Consider the following 24488-nt stretch of genomic DNA (forward strand, 5'->3'; position numbering starts at 1 on the left):
ATTGGCTATATAGTACACATATAGACTATAGACTGCATGCAGATAAGGATGAAGTTCAGTTCGGCGAGAGTTCATTGATGGGGTTGAGTTTTTTCAGTGGCCGATAAGCCATGTGAACCACAATATAAAAGGCTCCTTTATGTTGGTTTTCATTTGATTTATTTAATACTAAAAATTGTAACTTTGATTTCGTTTTGTATATCGGTTTAATTTTATTGATTTGTTGTAGTTTTAGTAGAATTTTACTTCTATCATGCGGTAGCCCTGCGAGCTTTTCACTGCTCCTCAGTTATCAGTTTTATCGTTATATTGATATAGTTAGGTATATGTAAAGTATATAACACTATTTGTTGTGGTATTTTGTCAACTACTTTCCAGTTCTTGTGATTTGAATTCTGTCGCTTGGTTTTGCTCAATGGATCAACAATGAATGAAACGTGAAACGCAATCAATGAGTGCAAATCAAGATGAACACTGAAGACTGTAGACTCTTGCTCAATGGAAGCTGAACTTGATTTATTTGAATTAAATATACGCTATACGCGAGTGTGCCCGCTAATTAATTGCGTTCAAAGGAGTTTCGAGTCGACCATTCTCGTGCAAGGTCAACAAATCGTTACCGTCTGCTTTCTGTCTGGGCCCAAAGTCATTGGCATTCGCACGCTGAATTGATAAACGCCAAGAGTCTTTTCACATTTCCACATTTATCAAATCCAACTGACAGAGCAGGGCATTGAAATTAGCTGCTATCGACGAGGGGGTTCATTATACTACCGCCCCGATGAGTCACTTAAGTGGGGGCAATTGTTTGAACGGCAATTCGCACGAGTTCCACACTTATTGGTCAATCAGTTAACACCAAACTATGCCGCGGGCCAAGTCTAGACTTTGGCCAACAATAATGCTCCATATGCGTGTACAAATTTGTATAAACTATTTTGGATATCGTATAATTTGTGCCTTCGCTTGCCATAACATAATACGCAATTAACTCTAGACGTGCCAAATTCTTAAGACTCGAGGCTGTTGAGGGATTCTCTTTTTCTTTTCTTTCATTTCTTTCATTTGGGGGAAATTTGACTTTCTCGGGAATGTTTTCTATATTTAAATGTCTGTTAACTGCTGCTGATTGTTAATACTGGCCCCCCAGCAGCCTCGTCTTTCAGCCGCAAACATATCTTTATATATAGTACATACATTACATAATCATAATCATTAATTATCGCGTAGAACAAAAAATTCTAATAGTTCTGCCAAAGTCGGGAAGAAAACTTAAGCATTACATATACTATGTGTTTACATAACAAAGTTTTGTGACATCATTTTCGACATACTTACAAGCTACGAAACATATTACATAGATTACTTATCGGTTTGTCATGATGGGCAAATCAATGGAATTACAAAAAAATTAAGTTAATTAAGTTAATCGGTCTTAGTCGACTTAGATAAGTAACAAACCTAAGCACTGAGGACGTCATGCTAACAAATGATAATAAAAAATTGTCATAGAATACGAAACTCAATAGAAGCAAAAATAAATGTATAATATTGCACATGGAAAACATGATTCAACCTGAATAATTGTATTGTTTGTGGATAATTGTTAATCGTTCGAAAGTCGATGTCGATGTCCAAATCGAAATCGGTTTTCGCGACAAGCTGCCAAATCGTTTCAGATGTTTAAATTAACCATAGAAATGAAAACATGGTTTTTTGTTTAGGGATAAAGACAAGCGCTACTGTTAACTAAGTAGAATATCGTAAGTAGTGTGAATATCGTAGTCGTTATCGTAATATCGTTCTTAAACGGGGAGAATTTGGTGACCCCTTTTTTCGTGGTTCTTTCACATATCGTTTTAAACTATTTTTAATAGTTGTATATTGGTTTTTTCAGTTTCTCATCTTGCACTTCTCTCTGCATTTGGCCACGCTTGTTACTTTGTCTTTCGCACTTGGTTTTATTTTTAAGTTTTAGATTTAGATTGGTTTAGCTTACTATACGAGAGTTACAAAATTCATTCCAGACAACGGTGTGTTTGAGTGTTAATATCATTCTACAGGGATGAAATCATAATATAAATCAAGTCGATTAACCAAGCGTTTGTTCCGCACACTTTAAAACGATGTGCGTGTTGATTAAAATCGTTTTGCTAGCCAAGAACAATTGGGTTCGCTTAAAACTTACATTAAAAGTGGTTTACAGGATGCCTGGGTTGGGAAATGGGTTTGTTTTTCCTCAGGGATTTACATAAAATTCATTGCATTGCATATGTGCCATGCATCTTAGGGGATATTCAAATGCCAATCTCCTACCTCCAATCCATCGCATCGCATCGCAGCGGATCGGATTGGATTGGATCAGTTGCCGTATTGATTAATGTACAGGGGGGTGTAAAATACTCTCACAATATCGTTTCAATTAGGATTTAAAATAAATAAATATGAGTGTGTTTCGATTGCAAAACATAACAGTAATAAAATTATTGCCAAAAAAAAATTGATTAAAGTAATAATAATAATCGTAATAGAATATCCATATCGTAATAGTAAACTTTTAACGAATATTATACATAAATAATATTGTAATGGGATTGCAACTATTCTGCCATCTTCTCCTACTTCCCCTCCCCTCGATGCTCCTCCTTCCGTTTCTGTTTCCGTTTCATGATCACAGGCCCTACATATATATCCATCTATATATGTATATATAAATATATATATATATTCATATAACTCGCCTCCAGCTTGCCCACCCATTTAGAACTGGGTGTATCCTGTACTGCCCTGATGCTCTCCTCCCCTTTCACTCGCTGCTTTTCTCCTGGTTGTGGTTGTTGGCTGGTGAGGATGTGCTGAGGATCTGATCCATCTCTAGGTTATGTGGACAGCTCCGTGCTCCCGCGCCTCACCATATTAAGATCGTTGAAGTCGATCTCGGTGGACTCGATCGATTGGATCGAGGAGCTGCGTAGTTTGGCGCCCGGAAATTTGCCGCGACTTTTCAATGCCGTCAGCTGCAGTGAATCGAAAATTTTAGTTAGTATGTCATTCGTTAAAAATATTAGTTATAAAGATATACGCATAAAATACGATTACAAGGCTAAAGCAGTTGCTAATTTTGATCATGCGGCGATTAAGAAGAATTCGACATTTTTACTTCAAATGAAAATTACATTTAAGTGTATAATAATAATATAATAATACCAATTATCACAAAACTAAAAAAAAAGCCGCCTGAAGTGCTTTAACCGAGTAATTAGAAAACAAGAAACATAGATTCGAGTACAGATAAATCTTATTAAATGTCCGTGTAGAGAAACGTGTCTTAAATACCTTATTGATTAGTTGCTATGAGTGTAAGTGTGTCTGTTAGATAAGAAGGCATGCGAGCGTGCAGAAAATTAATAGTATTACAAAATGCATTTCCATAAATCATAGATCTAGAACACTCCCTCATGTATAGTTGTGCAAGTACAGCTCAAGTAAAAATCGAAAAAAAATCATCCATAGCAAGGTCGAAACGAACTCGTGTCAAAACAGCATCAACGGATGCCACATTCTCATGTCAAGACCAACGCTTACAATACGTCATTACAAGTATGCAAAACAAACAAACAACAGCGGGTTCTGATTAAAAACCAGACACCTTCCATGGCACCATCAGTCAATCTTGAATACGAATGCTACTAGGAGTCATTGACCCACATCAAAATAAGGCATAGAAACGATCAAAACTAGCAGGTATTCCACATAAGGGTTCGCGTACAAGCTCAAAGCTCGCAGAAAGCTTTGGAAATTCGGAGGGAATTACACTATGCAGCACGTTTATGGTACAATATTAGTATATTAATTTATAATGCATATTTTTGAGCTCTAAATCGAATTCCTTTCATTGACTAGTTTAACTAATAGTTTACTAGTGATACTGAAAACCGGCAATACAAAAATGGTTAAGTGAAAAACAGGATTCATTCATGCATTTTCCAATTATGGAAGTAATGGGTTAAATGGCGGGGGTCTAGAGGCTACAGATCGTGCGAACTATGGGATGGCAAGGTCAACAGATGCTAGATGCTACAAATACGCAATGGTTAAAAAGTACTGAGATGTTTTGAGCAGTTTCATAGAGACCTGGGTAGTTGGTAGCTTGGCCTGCTGCTTGACTTTTGATTTTCTTTACGTTTTCGGGAGTTGTGTGTGTGTGGCAATAGAGATTAGAGGATAATTGTGGCTTCTTGACTTTCAAATTGGGTTTCGGTAATTTGCTTTTTAAATATTTTTGTTTTTTTTTTTGTTTTGTTTGTAATTTTTCATAATTTTGATCGTTTTGTTTCGTTATCAATCAATTGGTTTTCGTGTTCGGGGTTGTGTTAAAATTAGTTTAGCTTATCCATTTCCACGGTTCAGTGTCGGGGCTGGTTATTGGCGTGGGATACTATGGAGCGAAACCAACAACGCATTGTTTTTTTTTTAGTTTTTGTGTTTTGCGTGTGAAAAAGAAATTCAATGAGAAATACAAGATTATTGTCTTGGCTTACAGCAAATGGGTTACGAAATGGGTTTTCAAAATCAACCAACAAAATTATAAACAAAACGTACAATAAAATCCCTGAATAGCGAAATCGAATAGGGTGCACAGTAAAGCACAATAAACTCAAAAAATTCTTTGGTTTTTTACACTAACAACTTCTCTGTCAAATCAAATCTGTATATTTCACAATTTGAGAGAATAATTCATGAACAGATTTGATTTGAGCAGATTTGCTTTGAGCTTCTTAGCTAGCAAACAAAGCTTATTTTCAGTGAAAATCGCCTACAGGAGGCCACAGCGTGCTCCTGCAGATTAGAAACATGTCTCTGATCTGTCTGACCTTTGGTTTAGTCAGTTGGGTGAGTTGGGTGAGGCATAAAGTGGGTGGACGTGTAATTATTGAATGTCTGCTGCTGCTGGCATTTGAATGAACTTAAAACGAGACCGAAACCGAAACCAAAACCAAAAGCAGTGGGGGATTAGCGACAAATGCTGTGGGCATTGAATGCCATCCCGTGCTCACCTCCGCCTTCATGTCGGCCAGCCTGTCCTGCAGGTCGCGCACCTTATCCGAATCATCCAGATTCGCGCGCAGTTCGCCCTCGGCGAGCATTTCAGAGTTCTGTAATTTGCAAAGACGCAGCAATTTAAGAAAAGTGTGCAAAACTATAAACCATATGCAGTGAATAAATACCTTGGTCTCGAGTCGGGAAATTTCCTGTTTCAGTTCAGCCACCGTTTGGCTTTGCTCGGTGAATTTGATTTTCACGTTCATCAGCTCATCCTTCATGCGAGATTCCAGATCCGAGTATCTAGGAATGAATTTGAATATTATTATTACGTGGACGATGTGGCTTCGTTAAGGTAGTGTAACGAACCTGTGCTGCTGCTCACGCGCCTTGTTGGACATGTCCTTCTCCCGGGTGACGGCCATTTCGAGCTCCTCCTTCAGCTTCTTGTGCTCCTCGTCCTGCCGCCTCAGCTGATTGGTGGACACCTGCACCTGTGTCTCCAGCTCCATGACCTTGAGTCGCAGCTCCTTGAGCTCGGTGAGCGTCTCCATCTCGCGAATGCGTGTGGTCATTAGCTCCTCCTCGAGCTTCTGGGTGTGCTCGCTGCTCTTGGAGCTGTCAAAGAAGTTGGTCAGCAGCTTCTTGGGCGTAGAGTCCACAGCGTTGGTGGTGCGTTCGCTTTCGCTGCGCTGATTCTCGGCCAGCTGCCGCTGCCACTGGCTGCTCAGCTCCTGCACCCTCTGCTTGAGATCCTTTAGCGATAGTGAGGCCTCGGCCTCGCGAAGTTTACTGGCAATCAGTTCATCCTGCAGGTGAGCCACCGAATTGTCGGGCGTCGTTTCCCGCAGCGTCTTCTTGTCCTCCTCCAGCTCCTCCACCTTGGCCTTGAGGTTCCTGATCTGATCCTCGCTTTCGGCCAGTCCCTGACGCACCTTCACCAGTTCCTCCAGCAGACAGGAGACCATCTCGTCGCGCTGCTTGAGTGCCTCCTCCTTCATGCAGAGCTCGTCAATGGACGACTGCCGAGAGTTATTCTAAATGTCAATCGATAATGGGATTAGTTGAGCTGTTTTGTGTGGACATTGAGTGGTTTTGGGCATGCAGAATGTGAGTTGTTAGCTATGAGACAAACAAGTCTACAGGGGTTAGGAATCCTATTATGTACTTATCCTAGATTATAGTTCTTTATTTACGCAACCAGTAAGCTTCGCAATAAGTGAATGGGCTTAATTGCCCTTGTACGTTGCAGTCTTGGTATAAATTTATAAGGAAGTACCCTTTCCAAATGAAATATTATTGAACACTTTCTGGGCCTACTGGTCACAACTACGAATATGTGTTTAGATATTCTATTTATGTATGTAGGGCAAAACAATAAACATGCAAAACAACAGAACGGCAGAGTTATTGTATTGTACATTCAAACTACGAAGCAAGGTTGCGTGAACAACTCACGAGATACTTACGCTGTCGATGGATACATTCTGTTTGTGAATTGGGCATTTATTTTGAATTTATTTTTTTCGTATTAAAGCGAACAATTTGTGTGTGTATTTTGAAGCACCACAACCATAAGAAATCAAATAAAATAGAAAAGAATACAGAAGATTAGCAACAGATTCCGGTTTAGTTACAGGACAAATGACCGAGACATGGGGTCGAGTATCGCCAAAGTTCATGGATGGTTCACCCAACAATACTCACATTCTCCTGCAGCCGAAGACTCAGGCCGCGCACCTCCTCGTTGGCGTTTTCCAGCTGATGGGAGACCTCCAAGTAAGACCGACGCAACTGCATCAACTCCGTCTGAATGGCATAACTATAATATATAATAAAATATGTGAGTATCGACAGTTTGTACACATGTAGTTAAACATATTCGAGTTGCTTACCTAGTTTCCTCCTCCTCAGCCCTGGAGACCTGGCCACGCACCAGGCGATCGGCCAGTTCGGCGCTCTCGGCCTCCAGCAGCTCATTGCGCTGCTTCAGCAGGCAGTTCTCGCGTCTCAGTCGCCGCAGCTCGGCCATCTCCTCCTGTTCCTTCTTCTTGAGGTCCTGGTACTCCTTCTCCATCTTCTTCATACGCTTGGTATTCAGCTTTATGGAGTAGGCTAGATTGAAGAAGCCCTCGACATCCGCCTCCACGCGACCGGGCAGCTCCTTTTGGAAGAACTTAAGCATGGCCTCCATGTCCAGGCAGAGCAGCGTTTCCTTGCCGGTGAGCAGCAGGGCCAATGCCACCTTGAAGATGAACTCCATGCCCTCGCTGAGGAAGACGTCCATGATGCGACAACTCAGATTGACATTCAGTGTGGTCGTGTATAGGGTGAGGAACCAACTGGAGGCGTACATGGTCGTCTGGAAGCCCTGCTGCTGGAAGTGAATGTGCATGTCGGGTATCTGCTCCTGCACCAGATTCTCCAGCTGGTACATGCACAAGCCCAACTCCGACATGGAGGGCTTAAACATGTGTCGCATCCGATGCTGCTGCATGATCTGCACGAGCACCGCGAATGCCTCCTCCTCGGGCATCTGCATCAGCAGCAGTCCCACGATGAATCCGGAGCCCTGACAGTAGCCCACCTCGCGATCGTGTAGGGAATAGGCCTTGATCACATTGAACAGCGCCTCCTGTCCGGGTCCATCCTTCTCCTTGAAGAACTCCACCTCCGGATAGGTGCGGGCAATGTCCCGTCGTATGACCTTCTCGCAGGCACTGGTCGCCTTGATGTACTCCGCATACTGCTTCTTATCGCCATCGGACGCTCCACTCAGCTGCTGCCACACGATCGCCCGGAAGTGGTGTGGAATTCCACGGCGCACCAGCTCGCTCACGCAGGGATTCTTTCGTTTCAGTGCTCCCTCCCAGTCATTGAGGATGGTGGCCCACGTCGTCCAGATGTCCTCCTCGGCCACCGAGTTTCCACCTGAAGCAAAGACACTGGTTAGTCATCGAGTTCTACTTGTTCCACTGCCTACTACGACATTTTATGACATATTTATCTTTTTAGCTTGCAATGTTTTAAAGTTTAGTCATGGTGTTTCGACAGAATCGGATTTAATATTAGTCACAACCTTTTCAGCTACCACATGTCGAATCCCTTATCAATAATATCTTTCGAAATGGATTTTGTGATACAATAACTACACAGCGATTTTGGTTGTTAGCCATTCGAATAAAATGCTAACCTTTTGTAGAGAACAACAATAGAAAGGGGTATCGAAATTCGAGTCCTTATATACCTTGGTGGTAATTCCATTTCAAGATCCACTAACTTGCAGTACCCATCATACTTATACTTACTCGACGTGAGGCTGATCTGACTCGTGTCCGAGTTCTTGCGACTGTGCGTGGAGTGCAGAGAGTTGAGGGACTTGGCGTCGCTCTCGATGAGCTTGTTGGCCGCCTCCAGCTTGGCCAGCAGATCCATCTCGGAGGTGGGCAGGTTCTCTTCGCCGGGAAGTGCGCCGCCCTTCACGTCCATTTTCGCTTGGCTCTCGGCTGATGAGGCAGTGGTCGTTGTGGTCAGGGTCATCTTCTGACGCAGAACGACGTTCTCCGATCTCCGATCTCAGTCTATACTCCCTCTTTCAGAATCTTTGTACCGTGGTCTACCTTTCCGTTTCGATCTGCAGTGCTGCTTATCCTGATCCAGTTCCTGATTTGTGGTTAATTATCCTCGTGTGTGATGCTCTAAAACCGCCACATGATGCTCCCAGTTTCGCACACTGCAAGTAAACGGAACAGAAGGGAAATATATTCGTTAGCAAATTTATCAATTGAGATATAGTGTAGTAGCTGGCGAAACTGAAGTTACCGGAATTCGAGAAACCAGCGAAATGAACTCCTCTCGAGATCTGGCATGTGCCACATAATGGAAATACTACAAAATACTATATACATATATTAAGCAAATAGAAGCGAGTGCAAAGTATTCCACTCTGTTTGCCAGCCTCTGTGTTTTTGTTTTCCTCTTGTTTTGTTTATTATTCGTGCGCCCTACAAAACCCGTGCTTATAAAGGGGGTTAGAGGGGGCGGTCAGGGGGGGCGGACCTGCAACTGAACACAATGGAAAAAGCTGTCAGGGCTTTCTGTTGATTGCCTAGGCGGCAATTTCTTTGCGGCGGGTATGTTCAACCTTACCACGCAACTAGATCAAGTTTAACTTTCTTCTTTTTCACTCGCAATACAAAAAAGCAGCGCAAAGTGCTCCACAAATTAGGTAATTAACTGCATTAGAAAATAAGTGGCTAAAATTAAGGCAGAATTTGTTTCGATCTTAGAAATGCAGAAAATTAGAACTAAACTCACTGCATTCAATTTATTTATATGTATACAAATTTTTAAAATGCTACATCTTAACTTGCATATGACAAATAAAATAGTTTAGAGCTTATTTTGGACACATCACTCTTTACAAGTGAAATATAAAGTATTTTCAAAGAGAACCCCATATTTTTATCAAGAATTTTAGACATTTCTAGCTCTCTCGACATAAACATAATAAATCCAAAGGAAGTTGAAACTTGTTAGAAAAAACACAGCAATTATCAATTTGGAGAGGAAAGATAGTCGCAGACGAAGGAAAAAAACAATAAAGGCGTAATATTAGGTTGGTAATTATTACTTCTACTCAATTTTGATAAGTTCCACATTCTTCTTTGGGGTTTCAATCAATCAGTTTGTTTCTAATGCGGAGGATTTTTATTTTCAGTGGAAGTAGCAACGTAGCCACGCTTTTATCAACGTTCTGATAATCGAATATTATTGCCGCAGTTGCCGTTTCCATTAATCCGACATTCCTCATTAGCTTGTTCTACGAAAATGTAGCAATTTTGGATCTTTTGAGTTGGATCATTCCACATTTATCACATTTTATTGTACGAAATTTCAGTGTGATCTTATCTAAAGGTATCAAAATTCTACTTTCCAGAATTCGGCTGATAAGCAAAAGCTGTCATTTATAAAAATATCCCATTCGATACTAAATAGTTACTTATGAATAAATAAATGTATACTGCTTGTGGGTACTATTTGTGTTCCTAATGGATACACTTGTAGTCCATCAGCTTGCTCTTAACCCCTTCCAAACCAGCTGTTCATATCTGGAGGCACTCTGAGCCGCCTTTGGGCTTCTGTCGGCTCCGTCTGCTTCGTCTGGCCATTATCTAATGGATTCCTCTGGCCAGACAATGCCACACCCCTTCGCAAACGGCCCCCTCCGCCCACAGATGGCTGCTCCTGCCCCAGTCGGTGTGGTCTCAATAGAATTGAAAGGCAAAGTAAATTCAAATAAATATGTAGGTCAGGAAACGATAAACAAGCAGCCAGTGGAATACTTTTCGACTTTTCGTGAGCAAGTGCATTCAAACATCCAGACATTCAGATGGCTGCGTGTACGTATGTACATGGTATATGTTTATAGATATTTGTATGGTGCAGTGGGTAACCACTTGAGTGGTTCCCTTTTCAAATGATAAATCAAAGTTTTTAAGTTGTCGAGACTAATGAACGAGTTATAATTACCAAAGTGGGGGTGTATATGAAGTGTATGGGTGTATGGCTCCTATTGCAATGTCTGCATTGCCTTCTTTATTTTTGGTCTGATTCACTTAGGTGCGAACGCAAACCTCTCATGAATCAGTCAGAAAACGTTTTAAGCCCATTAAATATTCCATTTTGGCGTGTCTTCTCTCACAAGGCGTATCTTTCAATTTAACTACAGTAAAATACGGGTAGGTTAGTCTACTTGCGTCAATATTATTGCTGCGAATCGATGGAAAACTTAGGTGTGTTTTTTTATGTGAAACGAAACACATTTTTATTGCCTATTTTAAGGGCTTGTTTTAACCAAAGGGATGGGTGCGATTGCATGAAAAACAAAGAAACAATATACACATATCTTACTAATTCAAGAGATCAAATCTTAGAAGAAATTTAGTGGTGCATCTGATCCAAACAATCATTTTTCATATCCTTGTTGTTAAAAGTATGTTACAACACTTGAATCACATCAGTGTTACCACTGTACTTTGTATGTGTCCAAGAATGACCGTGGCCAATATCAATACACTGTACAATCTTTATTTCGCTCACTGATATCAACGAACGCGCAGTGCCAAAGCAAATAAAAAATATTAAAAAATACAATTTGTGCACCTGGCAGAAGCAAACAGCAAGCAAATTTGATTAAGCAGAAGGAATTGCGATTCATTTACGGCAAGCCCTTAAAATCGCAAATTGACATAACCATATCAACCATATCAAGTAGATCCAAAACCAACACCTGCCAAGCGATTCCACCGAAATGGTTCAATTTCATTTTTTTGTTGCCATTAAAAAGCGTTAAATGTGAATTGTAATTGGGTGAGTCACTGGGTGTTCCAACTGTCACTAGGACACATGATAAGCGATAAGATCTGAGGGGCAACATGACGTATACGCAACATGTGCCGCAAGTGCCCCTTCCACTATTTATTACTCACTCATCCCACGCAAAATGATCGATTAAAACAATAGACGACACACACCCACACACACAGTACGGTTGGGGTTAAGTGCTGTTTTATTGTCCATGTAAGCAAACAATTGCATTGTCGGTGAATTGCAAAAAGGTGGCACATGTACAGTGCTCCTATATTTTGACCAAAGAAATTCGTGACTTTTCCGCTTTTTTGAATTGTATTTCCCATCGAATATAAGCTTACACTCAAAAGTATTTGAAGTACCTGCAATATTCGGATACAAAAGCCAAAAAAAAAGCAAATTCCATTTATCGACTGACCACTGTACACTCAAAAGAGAGTTAAAAAATGCAGCATTTTCAAATCGCGAAAGGCCATGCCAGCCGAAAAGCTCGCGTTCCAAAGTCAAAGGCAAATTGTTCAATTGCTAAAGTGCACTGAGAAAAATGCGGCCATGCGACCGAGTAAATCAAATAAAAGCAAATTCATAATAAAATAGAAGAGCTGCCAACTGGAAAAGATAAAGACATGGGCATGGGCGCAAAGGCAGCCACAGGTAATATCTCATCGATACGATACGTGTTGATTAGATTTCGACATGCCATACAAACAAGCAACAAGTGTTTGTGCGGCGTTCGCGTTGGTGTGTGTGAGAAAGTAAAAGCAAAGTAAAAAAAACAAAGGCAAAACAACAAAATAACAAAACAGCAAAGGCAAAAGCAACGGCAACGGCAAAAGCAAAGGCAACAGCAACAGTGCAATCGTAAAACCAAATCTCCATTGAAAATAAGGTTAGTTCACCCTCGCGTTTCAGACTTTCAGTACGAATTGTCGTGTCAAGCGCACAGGAAGCGATCGCAACCCGGATCGGATTGGATCGGCGGGATCGAGCCGCCATATGTATACTATATATACATCGCAGACTTTACGGTGAACAGCGTCGATCGCATGTGGACAAACAATTAAATGTAATGCCAAAGCCAAAGCCCCAAACAAAAATAGTATTAATCGGCAGTCGGTCGAGTTATCTACAAAAAAATAGCCCTTCATTTAATAACACGTAAACATCGCAATGGAAATTGCCAAATAAGGCGTAAATAAACTAATTCAAATTTTGCATGCCACAAATAAACAATAAACAAGACTTAATATTCATAGTTAGATTATATAAAATTAATAACTAATACCCATTAAAATCAAACAAAGAAAACAAAAATTCTTTTGTGCATTCTGGGAAAAAACAACATGTATTACAAACACTTGACTCATTTTTTTATTTGTGAGCAATAAGAAGACTAAATTCTATATTGTTTGTTGCTTTATTGTGCGATATCTGGTTTAACAAAGAAAATGCTAAAACAAAGAAAAATTTGTTGTTAACAAATGAAAAAAGAAAAGAAAGGAACTAAATCATTAACTGGTTTGCAAAAATCCACAAAAATGAAGCAATCAATGGAAATTTAATAGCGTTCGCAATATAATTTTTTAAAGTGTGTCTTCAGGAGTTTATTTTGGTTACCATTCAAGTGAAATCATCACCAATGACGGCGAGTATAAATTTCGACACAGATCCAAAGCAAATAGAAATAATTGTGCCCATGTATATTATTTACTGGAACGAAAACCTGTTTTGAAACTCCAATTTCACATAGATGGAATACAACTAATGATAGTAAAAGCCAACGCACAAAAAACAGCGAAATAAACAAGTTTTCGAGTTGCCAATTATAATATTTTTTGCAAGCGCTCTACTATTTGGCTTACTTTTTTTTTCCACTACCAATAACTATTGTGTTTTTTGTTTTGTTTCAAATTTTTTGCATGTGAAGACAAGGTCAAAGAAGCGCTAAAAAAAGAGAAGAGAAGTAAAGTCGAAATATACACAGAAGTAGCAACGAAATGACGGCCAACACAACGACGTCGGAGGAGAATCTGCTGCGAAGTGGCGGACAGCCGCAGGAGCCCTCCACGCCCACATCGGATGCGGAAGTGGGCGGTGGCACGCCCAACGAGCTGAGCGAGATCTTCTTCGTGGACAACAGCCGGCGCAAGCAGAGCATCAAAATCCAGGTGAAACTCTGCCCGGAAGGAGTTTACCTGCGTCGCGAGACCGACGAAGATGATCACATCAACGAGCAGCTCATCAGGATCGATGATATCATTGGATCGCGCTACGGTCCGCGATTGAAGAAGCGGGCGCGGGGTGGTCTAAACTCCTGCCGGAATCCAAATGTTCCGGGCCAGGAGGCGGCTCCCGAGCCGGATAGCGATAATAGCGCCTATTTGTACATCTATGCGTATCTGAAGAAGGAGAAGCCGCTGCGGCGTGTGCAAACGCTCAGGATTCTGCGCTTTCGATCGAGCAATGACTATGGCGTGAATCTGCAGACCGCCGAGCTGTGGCACCTGACGATACGGAAGCACAAGCGCGGCAATGGCAGTAGTTCGCCCGCCGAGTGTGGCAAACCGTTGCTCATTCTACTCAATCCGAAGTCCGGTTCTGGCAAGGGTCGCGAGCTCTTCCAGAAACAGGTGGCACCCTTGCTGACGGAAGCCGAGGTGCAATACGATCTCCAGATCACCACACATCCGCAGTTCGCCAAGGAGTTCGTGCGGACCAGGAGGGATCTGTTGGAGCGCTACTCGGGCATTGTGGTGGCCTCCGGCGATGGTCTGTTCTACGAGGTGCTCAATGGGCTGATGGAGCGCATGGACTGGCACAGAGCCTGCAGGCAACTACCGCTGGGCATCATTCCCTGTGGCTCCGGCAATGGTCTGGCCAAGAGTGTGGCCCATCACTGCAACGAACCATATGAACCGAAGCCCATCCTCCACGCCACCTTGACTTGCATGGCGGGAAAGAGCACACCCATGGATGTGGTCAGAGTGGAACTGGCACCGGGGGATAAGCACTTTGTGATGTACTCCTTCCTGTCGGTGGGCTGGGGTCTGATAGCCGACATCGATATAGAAAGCGAGCGCTTGCGATCGATTGGAGCGCAGCGATTTACGCTGTGGGCCATCAAGAGGTTAATTGGCCTGCGCAGCTACAAGGGCCGAGTGTCCTACCAACTGGCCAAGGACAGAAAGGAACCACCAGTGGAAGCGGCGAGGGAGGCTCGCGAGGTTCCCGTTGAATCAGACCAGCAGAAGCGACCGTCTCTGCCATTGAATGGCGGGGAATTCCAAGATCTACCCGAGGAGGAGGAGGAGGAGGGGAGTCTGGATGGAGAACAGTTCGCCGACGCCATATCCCTGGATCGTTCGGTTTATCGCCAGCATGCCGACAGCTGGCACTCGGCCATGTCCAGGAGAACGGCCTATTACTCCGTGGGAGGACCCAGCATGCGCTCCAATCGCAGCCGCATGAGCATTAGCCAGCGCATCGAGGCGGCCAATGCGGAATTCGCAGAGAAGGTGCCAACGGGCAGCATTCCCGGATTACAGATGCCACTGCCCAGTAGCGAGGGCTGGATCTGCGAGGACGGTGACTTTGTGATGGTCCATGCCGCCTACACCACCCATCTCTCCTCCGACGTCTTCTTTGCGCCCGATTCCCGGCTGGACGATGGCCTCATCTACCTGGTGATCATCCGCAGTGGCGTTAGTCGCCATCAGCTGCTCAATTTCATGCTGAGCCTGAACACAGGCACCCATCTGCCCATCGGCGAGGATCCGTACATCAAGGTGGTGCCATGTCGGGCCTTCCGGATCGAGCCGAGCAGCACCGATGGCATCCTGGTGGTGGACGGCGAGCGGGTGGAGTACGGACCCATTCAGGCGGAGGTGATGCCCGGCCTGATCAATGTGATGACCACCAGTGGTCAGTAGTGTAGCAATCGTGCAATCGTGTGCAATATTTAATCCAAATGCTTTTGAAAGCGAATTAGGGTCATTCAGAGAATGTCAACATTTAATAGTTTCTTTAGATCAAATTTAGTGTAGAAGAACAAGCTAGCTCACTTACTAAAATTATAGCGTCAAAGTTGTGGCCTTTACTAAATCGATACCATTTTATATCAGCTAGGAATATTTTTTTCCAAGTACACGTATTTTGACATTATTAGGTAGTAAAGTTGGCAAAAGTCATTATTATCTCTGGTTCTATTATTAGTAAAACCCATTCTCATGGCTCTGAACCGCAATCTGTAAGTTTTCCATCCGCCCATGTATCAAACGGAAAAAGAACTTCACTCTATGCACTTAAGTTGTTGGTTAAGTTGTTTTCCATTATTTTTTTTCTTCGTTTTTAATCGGTCGATAGTGTTAATTATTTTAAGCACCATACATAGACAAATAAACCAAAATGCTATAAAAATGAGCAAAAGATTGTGCGGGTACAAGGGCTACTGTTACTTTGCAGGTAATTTGCTGCCGTGGAAACTATGAAACTTCTGTTGCCAATTAAAGCAATAGCTTTGCAAATTCTCAAATATACAAAAATAAAAAAAATGGGAGGGATCGGGAATTCGACGCTCATCCGGTTGCATGGCGATTTTTATCGATATTGGACCCCAAAGTTGGGGGCTTGAGGGGTTTGCGAAAGCACCTACACGAAGGCACCTGGTCGATGTTCAAGTGGGGACTTCACACATGTGTTAATACAAACACCGATTGGCCAGATTAACCCTGACTAAATACGAAAAAAAAACCCACACGCTTGCAATGGATTACGGTTACCCAACCAGATGGAAAATTAACACCTAGAAACACTAAAGGTCAAGTTGGATGGCGATGATAGCGCTAATCATGGAGTTCATAGTCAGTTACTTAATTAATCAGGCTGTATAATAAAGCACCTGTAAATATGAACTATTCAATATAGAAATTGTGTATATAGAGATATACATTTAAGGCGCATAGGAACAAGACTGTCGATTCTGAATTTGTAAAACACAAAAGCCCATCACAAAGCGTGATAGATGTGACCCATTTTTTCCAGTAAATTGTAATTAACCAGCCTTTCACTCTATCGCACACATCGGGTGGGATTATCTTTGACAGGCACTCAAACAAGTTGACCAAATAAAACTCTTTGATATAAATGACATTCGAAAATGTTAATAAACTATATGATAGACCAAAGACCAAACGGTCGAACTGGTAGTCACACTTCCAGAGCGGTTTCTTCGCTGATATTTGGCCCAAAACAGCTTATGTAGACCAGTCTACTGGGGATACACTGATAACAAGTTTAGCTCTTATCATTCACACACGCACACACACACACAATTTAAACGGTTGGCCATATTCTGAAACTTGAGGTATACTTTTAGGCCATCCTAGTTAGCGTATTTAATTTATTGAAAAATCTGGGACACAGTCACAGCCTTTGACGTCACAGAGACACGAGAAATGTAACCTGATTTCCGATCAATGAAAATCAATAGGTATGTGTGATGAGTTTACTGTCATTCAAAGTTGTCATACTTTTAGGCGGGCCAATTTTCGTGACAGAGCGACTCGGCCAATTGGAAACCTACAAGTTTACTTACATATATTTACGGACAGAAAATGATCAGCTAATTACTTCTTAATTGATTGATTTAATCAAATAATTTAGCAAAGTATTAAGTGAACCTTTCGATATAACCTTCCTTATGCTGCATCCAAGCGGTAACCTTTTGCTGGAGACCACTGTACCACTAGCATGTATATTTTTGCGCTGAATTGGCAATCCAGTGACATTATTTCACTGCCACTATCAATTCAACGCAAAGATAATTGCGACAACAACAAATCAAGCAAAAATAATGCCAGCAGACAAGTGTACATACATATGTACATACATATAGAGGGAATGAATAACGATAACTAATTGTAGTCACAGTCTGTTAACAGATGTTTACATTCCGCTGGCGGCGATACAAAAAGTAGCCTCTGGCGATTAATGAATGGATCTTAAATTAGACAGCAGAAGCACTCCCTGAGTTCGCAGCTTAAACGACAGAGGACACAGCATTGTATGTATGTTCAAATATGTACATATATATTTCTTGCATGGTCTGTGGAGTTGGGCCCCTTAATTATTAACGCCCACTGTGGGTTCTAAGACCTCTCAAGTTTCTACAGCCTTAAGCTTGAGTGCATACAAAATATACATATATAAATATATGTATATAAATATGTATAAATATGAATGTGTGTATATATAGAGAGCATATAGAGTGAAGCACACTGGCATGTGTGTGCTGGCAGATATTTCTGCACTATTTCCAGTCTAATTCATTCATAAAAAGTTCTTCACATTTCGCTTTTTACTTCTGCTTCTTGGCTTGAAGTCGCTCTAGTCGGTGGCTTTTATGAGAATCGTTAATTCCGAGCCGACTCATGGTTATAGCATTATACATATATGCATTATATATGCACGACCGTTAGAAGTCGGCAACCCACAGATGGAAAAGGCAAACAAAAAGTATAAAAAACACCATCACAATTTCCAATTCGATTCGGGGTATTTCAATCCAACCGCTCGTTTTGTCGCAGGTAAGCATTTGCAGCCAGATGATGTGACTCATGGCATTTGGGATGTGTATTAAATATTCAAATAAAAAACTTGTTTTGCTCTCCCTTTCGCTTTCTAAAATATCTTTTACTAAATTCTGTATTGTATTGCAGTGTATCATTGTATCATATTTTCCATGAATATTGTTCATACCCAAAAACTTCACTTGAAAACCGAATTCCTTCGTTGTTTGGAAGAATATTAAACACTCTGCAAACTCATATACATGAATAAATTATAAAATTCATATTATTGCATTACGATTTGAAGAAACTGTAATATAAAAATTACAACTTGAAGCAGATTACTTACTATTACGATACATTGTTTTTCCACAGAGAGCATTGGATATTCGCAAATTATAATCTTTAGTTGAATATTGTGCCAGCCTCATGGCAATGTTATTTTACTTTATCTCCGCGGTTTGCTTAAATTATACATCTGCCGCAGACTGTCGACCGCAGTCACATCTGCTCCACATCCTCTGCCGACTGTCTGTCGTACGTATGACCTATTGCAATGGACTCCACTGTACCGGGGCGATTAGTCAGAAACCTGATGGTGAATGCTTTGGCTAATTTACTGTCCGTCTCTTTTTGACTACTTGCTACTTTCGAACAAATCACAATTTGCTTATTTCGTGTTTTCATTTCGTTTTATTTTGTTTTGTTATCGAGTTTTGTTTGGTTGTTTTGTGTGCTTTTATTTCTTTACCTTTTTTCCAATTTGTTTTTTGTGCCGGACCATAATGAATAATACATGGGTGACCGGGACGATAGCATTTAGCGAAGTTCATTTGCTGTCTTGCTAATTTGCGCACGCACACACGCCGCATTTGCATCTGCAATTTGCATTTGCATCTTTTAATGCATCTTTAGTCACGCCCCCAGAGCCATATACCACTTGGCACACTCGCGTCCATGGTTATAAGGCACATACACAGGCAGTGCGCAGATTAGCCGGATCAGCAGTAGAGCACATTGGTTGGTTTTGAAACTCATCCATTCATGAGTTTGAAATAGGAATATGTAGATACATGCAGGTTAGACTTTAAGCAAATTAAATACAACTAGTATCGAAAATGTCTCAAAGGAGCATATTGGTATTTATGCTGGGAGTAATCCAGTGGGATGGCAGAATCCTAATCATACGTCTGGCCCGGACAAGAATGTTCCCTAATATCAGAGCAAGTAGTTGTGCTTTGCTCTGTGTCCCCAATGTAATTTAAGCCCAATCATCAAAAATTCAAGAGTGCCACGCCCACGCAACCCCACGCCCAACCAGCGCCCACTTGTGTGTGCATACATACAAGTACAGATACAGATACAAATACATATACAGATACGGATACAGATACGCAACCACGGTACATATAGAACCAAGCCCTGAGTTGGCCAACTCTCATTAACCCAATTTGAATTGTTGACTCGCTGGCTATCTCGCTCCCACGCACGCCAATCGAGCCCTTGGCAATGGTGTGACGTCAGTCACAGTAATCACTCGATAATGGTAGTCAAAACAAATATACACCAAGTTTATTGACATCTTTTTGCAAACCTCAAATAGTTAAAAGCTTTGGTAAATATAAAAAGAGTGTGAAGAATACTTTTGCTTTGAAACAATGTTAGTTCAAAGGCGAAGTGGTGGTTCCCCTTAACGAGTGACCACTGTCTATGGGTGGCAATTACAAAATGCATTTACCTGTCTGCTTACCACAATTAGTGAATATGCCAATGTAGCAATGTAATTCCCAAGTGTCGCCCCAAACTCGAACTCAATTTCCCCCATCTATCGCCACGAATTCTAAACAAGTGGAAAACAAGTGCAACAGTGGAACTGATAGGGCGTAGTACCCATTAAAACCAGAAGCAGGAAGGGCGAAATAGAACCCGCAGGGGAGGGGAGTAAGATAAGAATTCGACGATTTCTTCAATCAGTCGAAAGACGCACTCCGCTCGAGCACAATTCAAGATTTGAGAACAATGAAACTTTATCGCGCAAATTTCACTTACACATGCAGTCAGGAAAATGGGTACGAGGTTAGTTTACGCGTTATTTACTGCTTAATAGTTGTATGAAGTTAGAAACTATTGTGCAGTCTGCCAGATATTTGCAATTTACCATTTACAAATATTTAAAGTTTGAATTGATCAACCATTCTATTCTTTAGTACTTTTGTATTTTTAGCAAAACCACTATTTCAATCACTTTGGTTGTGCACTTGTGCATTTGCGTGGATAAAAAGGGGCGGCACGATGAAACAAAGTCTAGCAAACGGAAAATATGAAACAAACGGAAAGGCAGCGGCCAAATGGAATTATGAAATACGATTCCCCAGAGTTTTTTAGCCAGCCCACGGAAGCCCCCAACTGACTCCCAACTCATTAACATAATTTATTCAGCACATGATGCTGTATGCTGCTGGTACACTTGGAGAAACAGAGAAATATGGAATTGCGGGAAAGTAATTTGTTGTTTTAGCCGTTTTTATTTCAGTACTTAATGAGATGATCACGAAAACCAATGACCTTTTAACTTAATCATTTCAATTAGCAATCAATTTAAATGTCAAGTTCAATTCCAAAAGGGATTGTTGTGGGCACACGATTTAAAATAATACATCTCCATTTACAGTGTACTTATACAATTGTTGTTTCAGTGGCCTGTTGGCTGGAATAAGTTCCCAGTAGCATTCACAAGTGCTTCAATAAAAAGTGTTTTCAACGCAATATTTGAGCCGTTTTGGATTTCAACAGCCGCAAGAAACCGAAACCGAAACCAAGACTGAAATTGAAATGGTAATGGAAGTGGAAATGGAAACAGACAAACTCCTTCACTTTCCAGCAATAATAAATAGCAAAAAACGATATGTGTCTGCAATTGCAGTTGAATGATTGAGTAAAAAAACACAAGGAATGACAGGGAAAAAACTTCAACAAGTCAGGAAAGACAACTGGCTAGCGAAAATCAGAAAACAACAAACAAACCGACATTGTTGGCCAAACTGTAAATTCATTGCTTGAAATCTGGAATTTGACCAAATACAGTGGGTATTGGCTTAAACAAATACAGGAAGTAGCATAATAGCAATACAAATACCCCAATTATTTAGTGAAATATAATAATCCATATTTGTGTTTAAACTGAGAGAAGAACATAATATTTATAATTATTTCGGCGTTATTGGGCATTCACTGTGCCCCGAAATACCAGCACGTCTGCATTGGAGATTGGCACACATATCGGTATCGCCATTACCGCTTCTGTTGTTACCTGATTTTCTATGCTTTGGGGCAGGCAAATCAGGTAAGCCTCCAGCTGGCCAAGTGGCCACAATGGCTTGACTCCGACTGTGTGGATGCTGGCTGCCCCACCATTGTTGTTGTTTTTTTCGATATGTATGGGATTTATGTTGTGGAAGCTATTGCCTGATTTTTACATAACGGCACTTTTGGCTTCGTCAGAAAGGGACGGCTAACAAAAGGTAGCTGCGCAATCGCAAGAGACGGCATGAGGTTGTCAAATTGTTTGAAAAACAAATTTCAGAGGAAGTAACCAAATGCCGATAAAGTAAAGTAAAGCAAGTTACATGGATATTTGGTTGAGGTCCAAAAAAGGTTGCAACTCGATCATGAACTTGACTCCAAAAATTAGTATTTGCTTCAACAACTAATTATATTTATATCATAGTGGTATATATTATAATTTAAATGCACTTAAAATGTAAACAAATTCGGAGTATTTTGGGGTCTTTTTTCTGCAGTGATCACTGTAATTTCACAGTTGGCTTACTTAATTTGCGTTTAGTTTGGTTGCGCGAAAACGTGTTGGCAAGCGCTTGGTTATGATCCGTTAAAAAATATACATACATATGAACATATGTATGCATAAATACAAAATAAATGCCGATAGGGAAACACACTCAAGTGCAAATTATTTTTGACATATATTTTTTGCGGCTTTGCGGCGAAGGTCGAAAGCTAGCGATCCAAATGGGCAACATAATAACCAGCAAACAGCCGCCAAAATATCGTAAAACAATGCAAATAATGAAACATGGCGAAAACACTTGAGCAGATAGTTGAAAACCCCGCTAAAACGCAAAAAGAATTCCGTTTGGAATAAACCAAAAAAGTATCTTGACTTTTGTTATTTCATTTTTCTTGTATTTTGTTGTTTTCTTTTTTTGCCGGAGAAGGCAGAATGAAGGCTATCCTACCCCAACCTTCCCCAGATAATGACGGATGATACACCCACACACCCACGCACTCTGGAAATTTATGATCATAATTAACATGACGATGACTTTCTGCTCCATGTGCTCCACTAGTTTTAATGCTCGTGATTTAAATAAATAGCACAACTGAAATTTGAATAAGCACGCAACATTGCCGCGCACAAAAAAACAACATAAACAAAAGATGGGTCTAGTACAGCAGAGGTCAAAGGATTATAGCTGCATTTCCAAAGCAAACTCCGCGTAACTCAGTGATTTTAGGCTTTTACTCATCTTTAATATCTCAATATCATTTAGCAGAAAACCCACAGCTGCACGTAGATTTAATCTAAATACGGATATATAGCTTATCACAACCGGCAGATAAACAAGAGTTCAGCAATCTTTAAGCTGATTTCAAGGAAATTCGCTGCAGCAGCATGAAAGAAAAATAAGTATTCGAGTTTATATATAATGCAATGAAATTGTTACATTGGCGTATTACTATTAAACAAACAACTCAGGGTTTTAAGTTAACATAAATAAACTAGTAAATTACTCGTTTACTCCCAATTCATGACTAATTTTTTCACCCCCACTGTCCGTTGCGCCTACGTGGGCCGTGTGCAAGGTGGCAACGCTGCGTGCAAGGTGTCGCCGAGTTGGCAATGCGCAGGCGCAGAGCGGGCTAGAGCGGAATGTAGCGAATCACAGTGGACGCAATTGGAAAAAGGTTGCTCGCAAAAATGTACCGAGTTTTAATTGGGCTTTTTTGTAACTCCTGACGGGTAATACAGAGTACAGATTCCCGTTTTTATAATTCTTCTTATTGTGTTAATTTATATAATTTTACAATTTACAAAAGTTAACTGCTTTATAGAAACCTCAGATAAATAGTTTCGAGTCTTTTCCTCCCTCGATTGCTGAAATTTCCCACTGTGCTTTTGGGCCGACGAAAAGTGGGTGGAAAGCGGAGCAAAGGAAAGGAAAGGAAAGCAAGACAAGGTTACAACAGAGCAAGAACAACAACAACTAGAGGCAGGAGCAGCTGATGCGGTGGGTGTGAAAGAGCAAAGGGATTTGGAAAGAGGAATTGGGAAATGGAAAGGGAGGTGGGCTATGGGCAGTGGGAAATGAGCAATGGGAATGGCAATAGGAATAGAAATGGAAAAGGAAGGAAGAGCAGGACTGCCCTGTTGTCATTGTTGTTGTTGCTCAGCGAAGCTGCGAAAAGAGATGATGAACGATGATGAATGATGATGGACAATGAGCGATGAACAATGGACAATGGACGCTTTTAATTACATTAATGCGCGAAAATAAAGCATACAAAATTTGTACCCGTTTTTCTTTTGCTGCTTCACTAATTTGTAAAAAAAAAAAGAGTAGCAACTCACACACTAGCAAGCCGAAACCCACACCGACAGCGAAAGAAAGTTTCTGTATTTTTCCTCACTCCACTTTTTTCGTTGATAATGTTTACACACACACGTAGAGTTATTTTACGGAAGAAGACGAAAAAGAAGAACCGCATTTAAAATATAAATAAAGATGCTGGAACTCACCTTTGCTGCTTCTTCTTCGGCCACTGTGAATGAACCGTTAGGCTGGAACAGGGGGTGGTGGTTGTGTTAGTGCGCTGCTGCTGCTGTTGTTGTTGCTGTTGCGGCAGCAACAAATTGCCGTTGTTTATCGTTTGTTATCCGCGATTTGTTTTCAATCAGCTAGACTTTTCCACATCCGACCAAATCAATGAGCCGCGATCAACTCATATCCGATCGAGAATCGTTTGCATTAACTCTAAAATACTCGACAATTTTGACGACACCACCGAACTTTTTGCTGCTGTAAACGTCACACAAACACACACACACACAAGCACATGCAATTGCACACACCTCAGCAATTTTTTCTCTCACCCTCTCTCTTTCTCTCCCTATGCTGTTCTTTATGACTTTATTTATTTATTAGTACTTTTTACTAAGGGGAGTACTTTAATTCAATCACACTTTATACATCGACCGAATATTGCACTGGAAAAAAATACAGCGTTCGTTCGACGACGGTGAATTCACGAATGTTTTTTTTTCGCCCACTGGCGGTGTGACCGTCGCGCGAAAGCTGACTTATGCCGTAATAATAGTGTTACCATGCTCTACAATACCTAACGAGCAGATAGTTGATAACCGATAGATAAGTATTTATTGCATTATCGATTATCCGAATAATACCGAAAATACCAATAAAAGCCATT

The 24488-nt window shown here is 41.1% G+C and overlaps 2 protein-coding genes across 7 annotated transcripts; one reads left to right on the plus strand and one right to left on the minus strand.

Annotated features, from left to right (window-relative positions):
• Positions 1–142: 142 nt before the first annotated feature.
• Positions 143–24354, minus strand: LOC122625313 (ecotropic viral integration site 5 ortholog). Of its 4 annotated transcripts, XR_006326545.1 has the most exons (10): positions 23800–24354; positions 8352–8776; positions 6939–7974; positions 6751–6865; positions 6513–6530; positions 5413–6080; positions 5229–5346; positions 5058–5156; positions 4135–4438; positions 2893–3017 (listed from the first exon to the last, which is right to left on the minus strand). XR_006326545.1 is itself a non-coding variant. In XM_043805407.1 (9 exons), exons 2-9 carry the CDS (start codon positions 8581–8583, stop codon positions 2880–2882), a joined length of 2424 nt encoding a protein of 807 aa, XP_043661342.1. In that variant the 5' UTR covers positions 8584–8776; positions 23800–24354; the 3' UTR covers positions 143–2879. The 4 variants fall into 4 exon arrangements, 2 of the variants coding, with proteins under 2 accessions (XP_043661342.1, XP_043661344.1); XM_043805407.1 differs by lacking the exon at positions 4135–4438 and having other exon boundaries at positions 143–3017; XR_006326546.1 differs by lacking the exon at positions 6513–6530.
• LOC122625314 (sphingosine kinase 1) lies at positions 12289–15819 on the plus strand. 3 transcript variants are annotated; one of them, XM_043805412.1, is made up of 2 exons: positions 12289–12304; positions 13343–15819. In XM_043805412.1, the coding sequence occupies exon 2, from the start codon at positions 13413–13415 to the stop codon at positions 15342–15344; it is 1932 nt and encodes a 643-aa protein (XP_043661347.1). In that variant the 5' UTR covers positions 12289–12304; positions 13343–13412; the 3' UTR covers positions 15345–15819. The 3 variants fall into 3 exon arrangements, with proteins under 3 accessions (XP_043661347.1, XP_043661345.1, XP_043661346.1); XM_043805410.1 differs by lacking the exon at positions 12289–12304 and adding an exon at positions 12344–12481; XM_043805411.1 differs by lacking the exon at positions 12289–12304 and adding an exon at positions 12354–13060.
• Positions 24355–24488: the final 134 nt, after the last annotated feature.

This window comes from Drosophila teissieri, chromosome X (assembly GCF_016746235.2).
Source record: "Drosophila teissieri strain GT53w chromosome X, Prin_Dtei_1.1, whole genome shotgun sequence".
In the NCBI taxonomy this organism is placed as follows: Eukaryota; Metazoa; Arthropoda; class Insecta; order Diptera; family Drosophilidae; genus Drosophila; species Drosophila teissieri.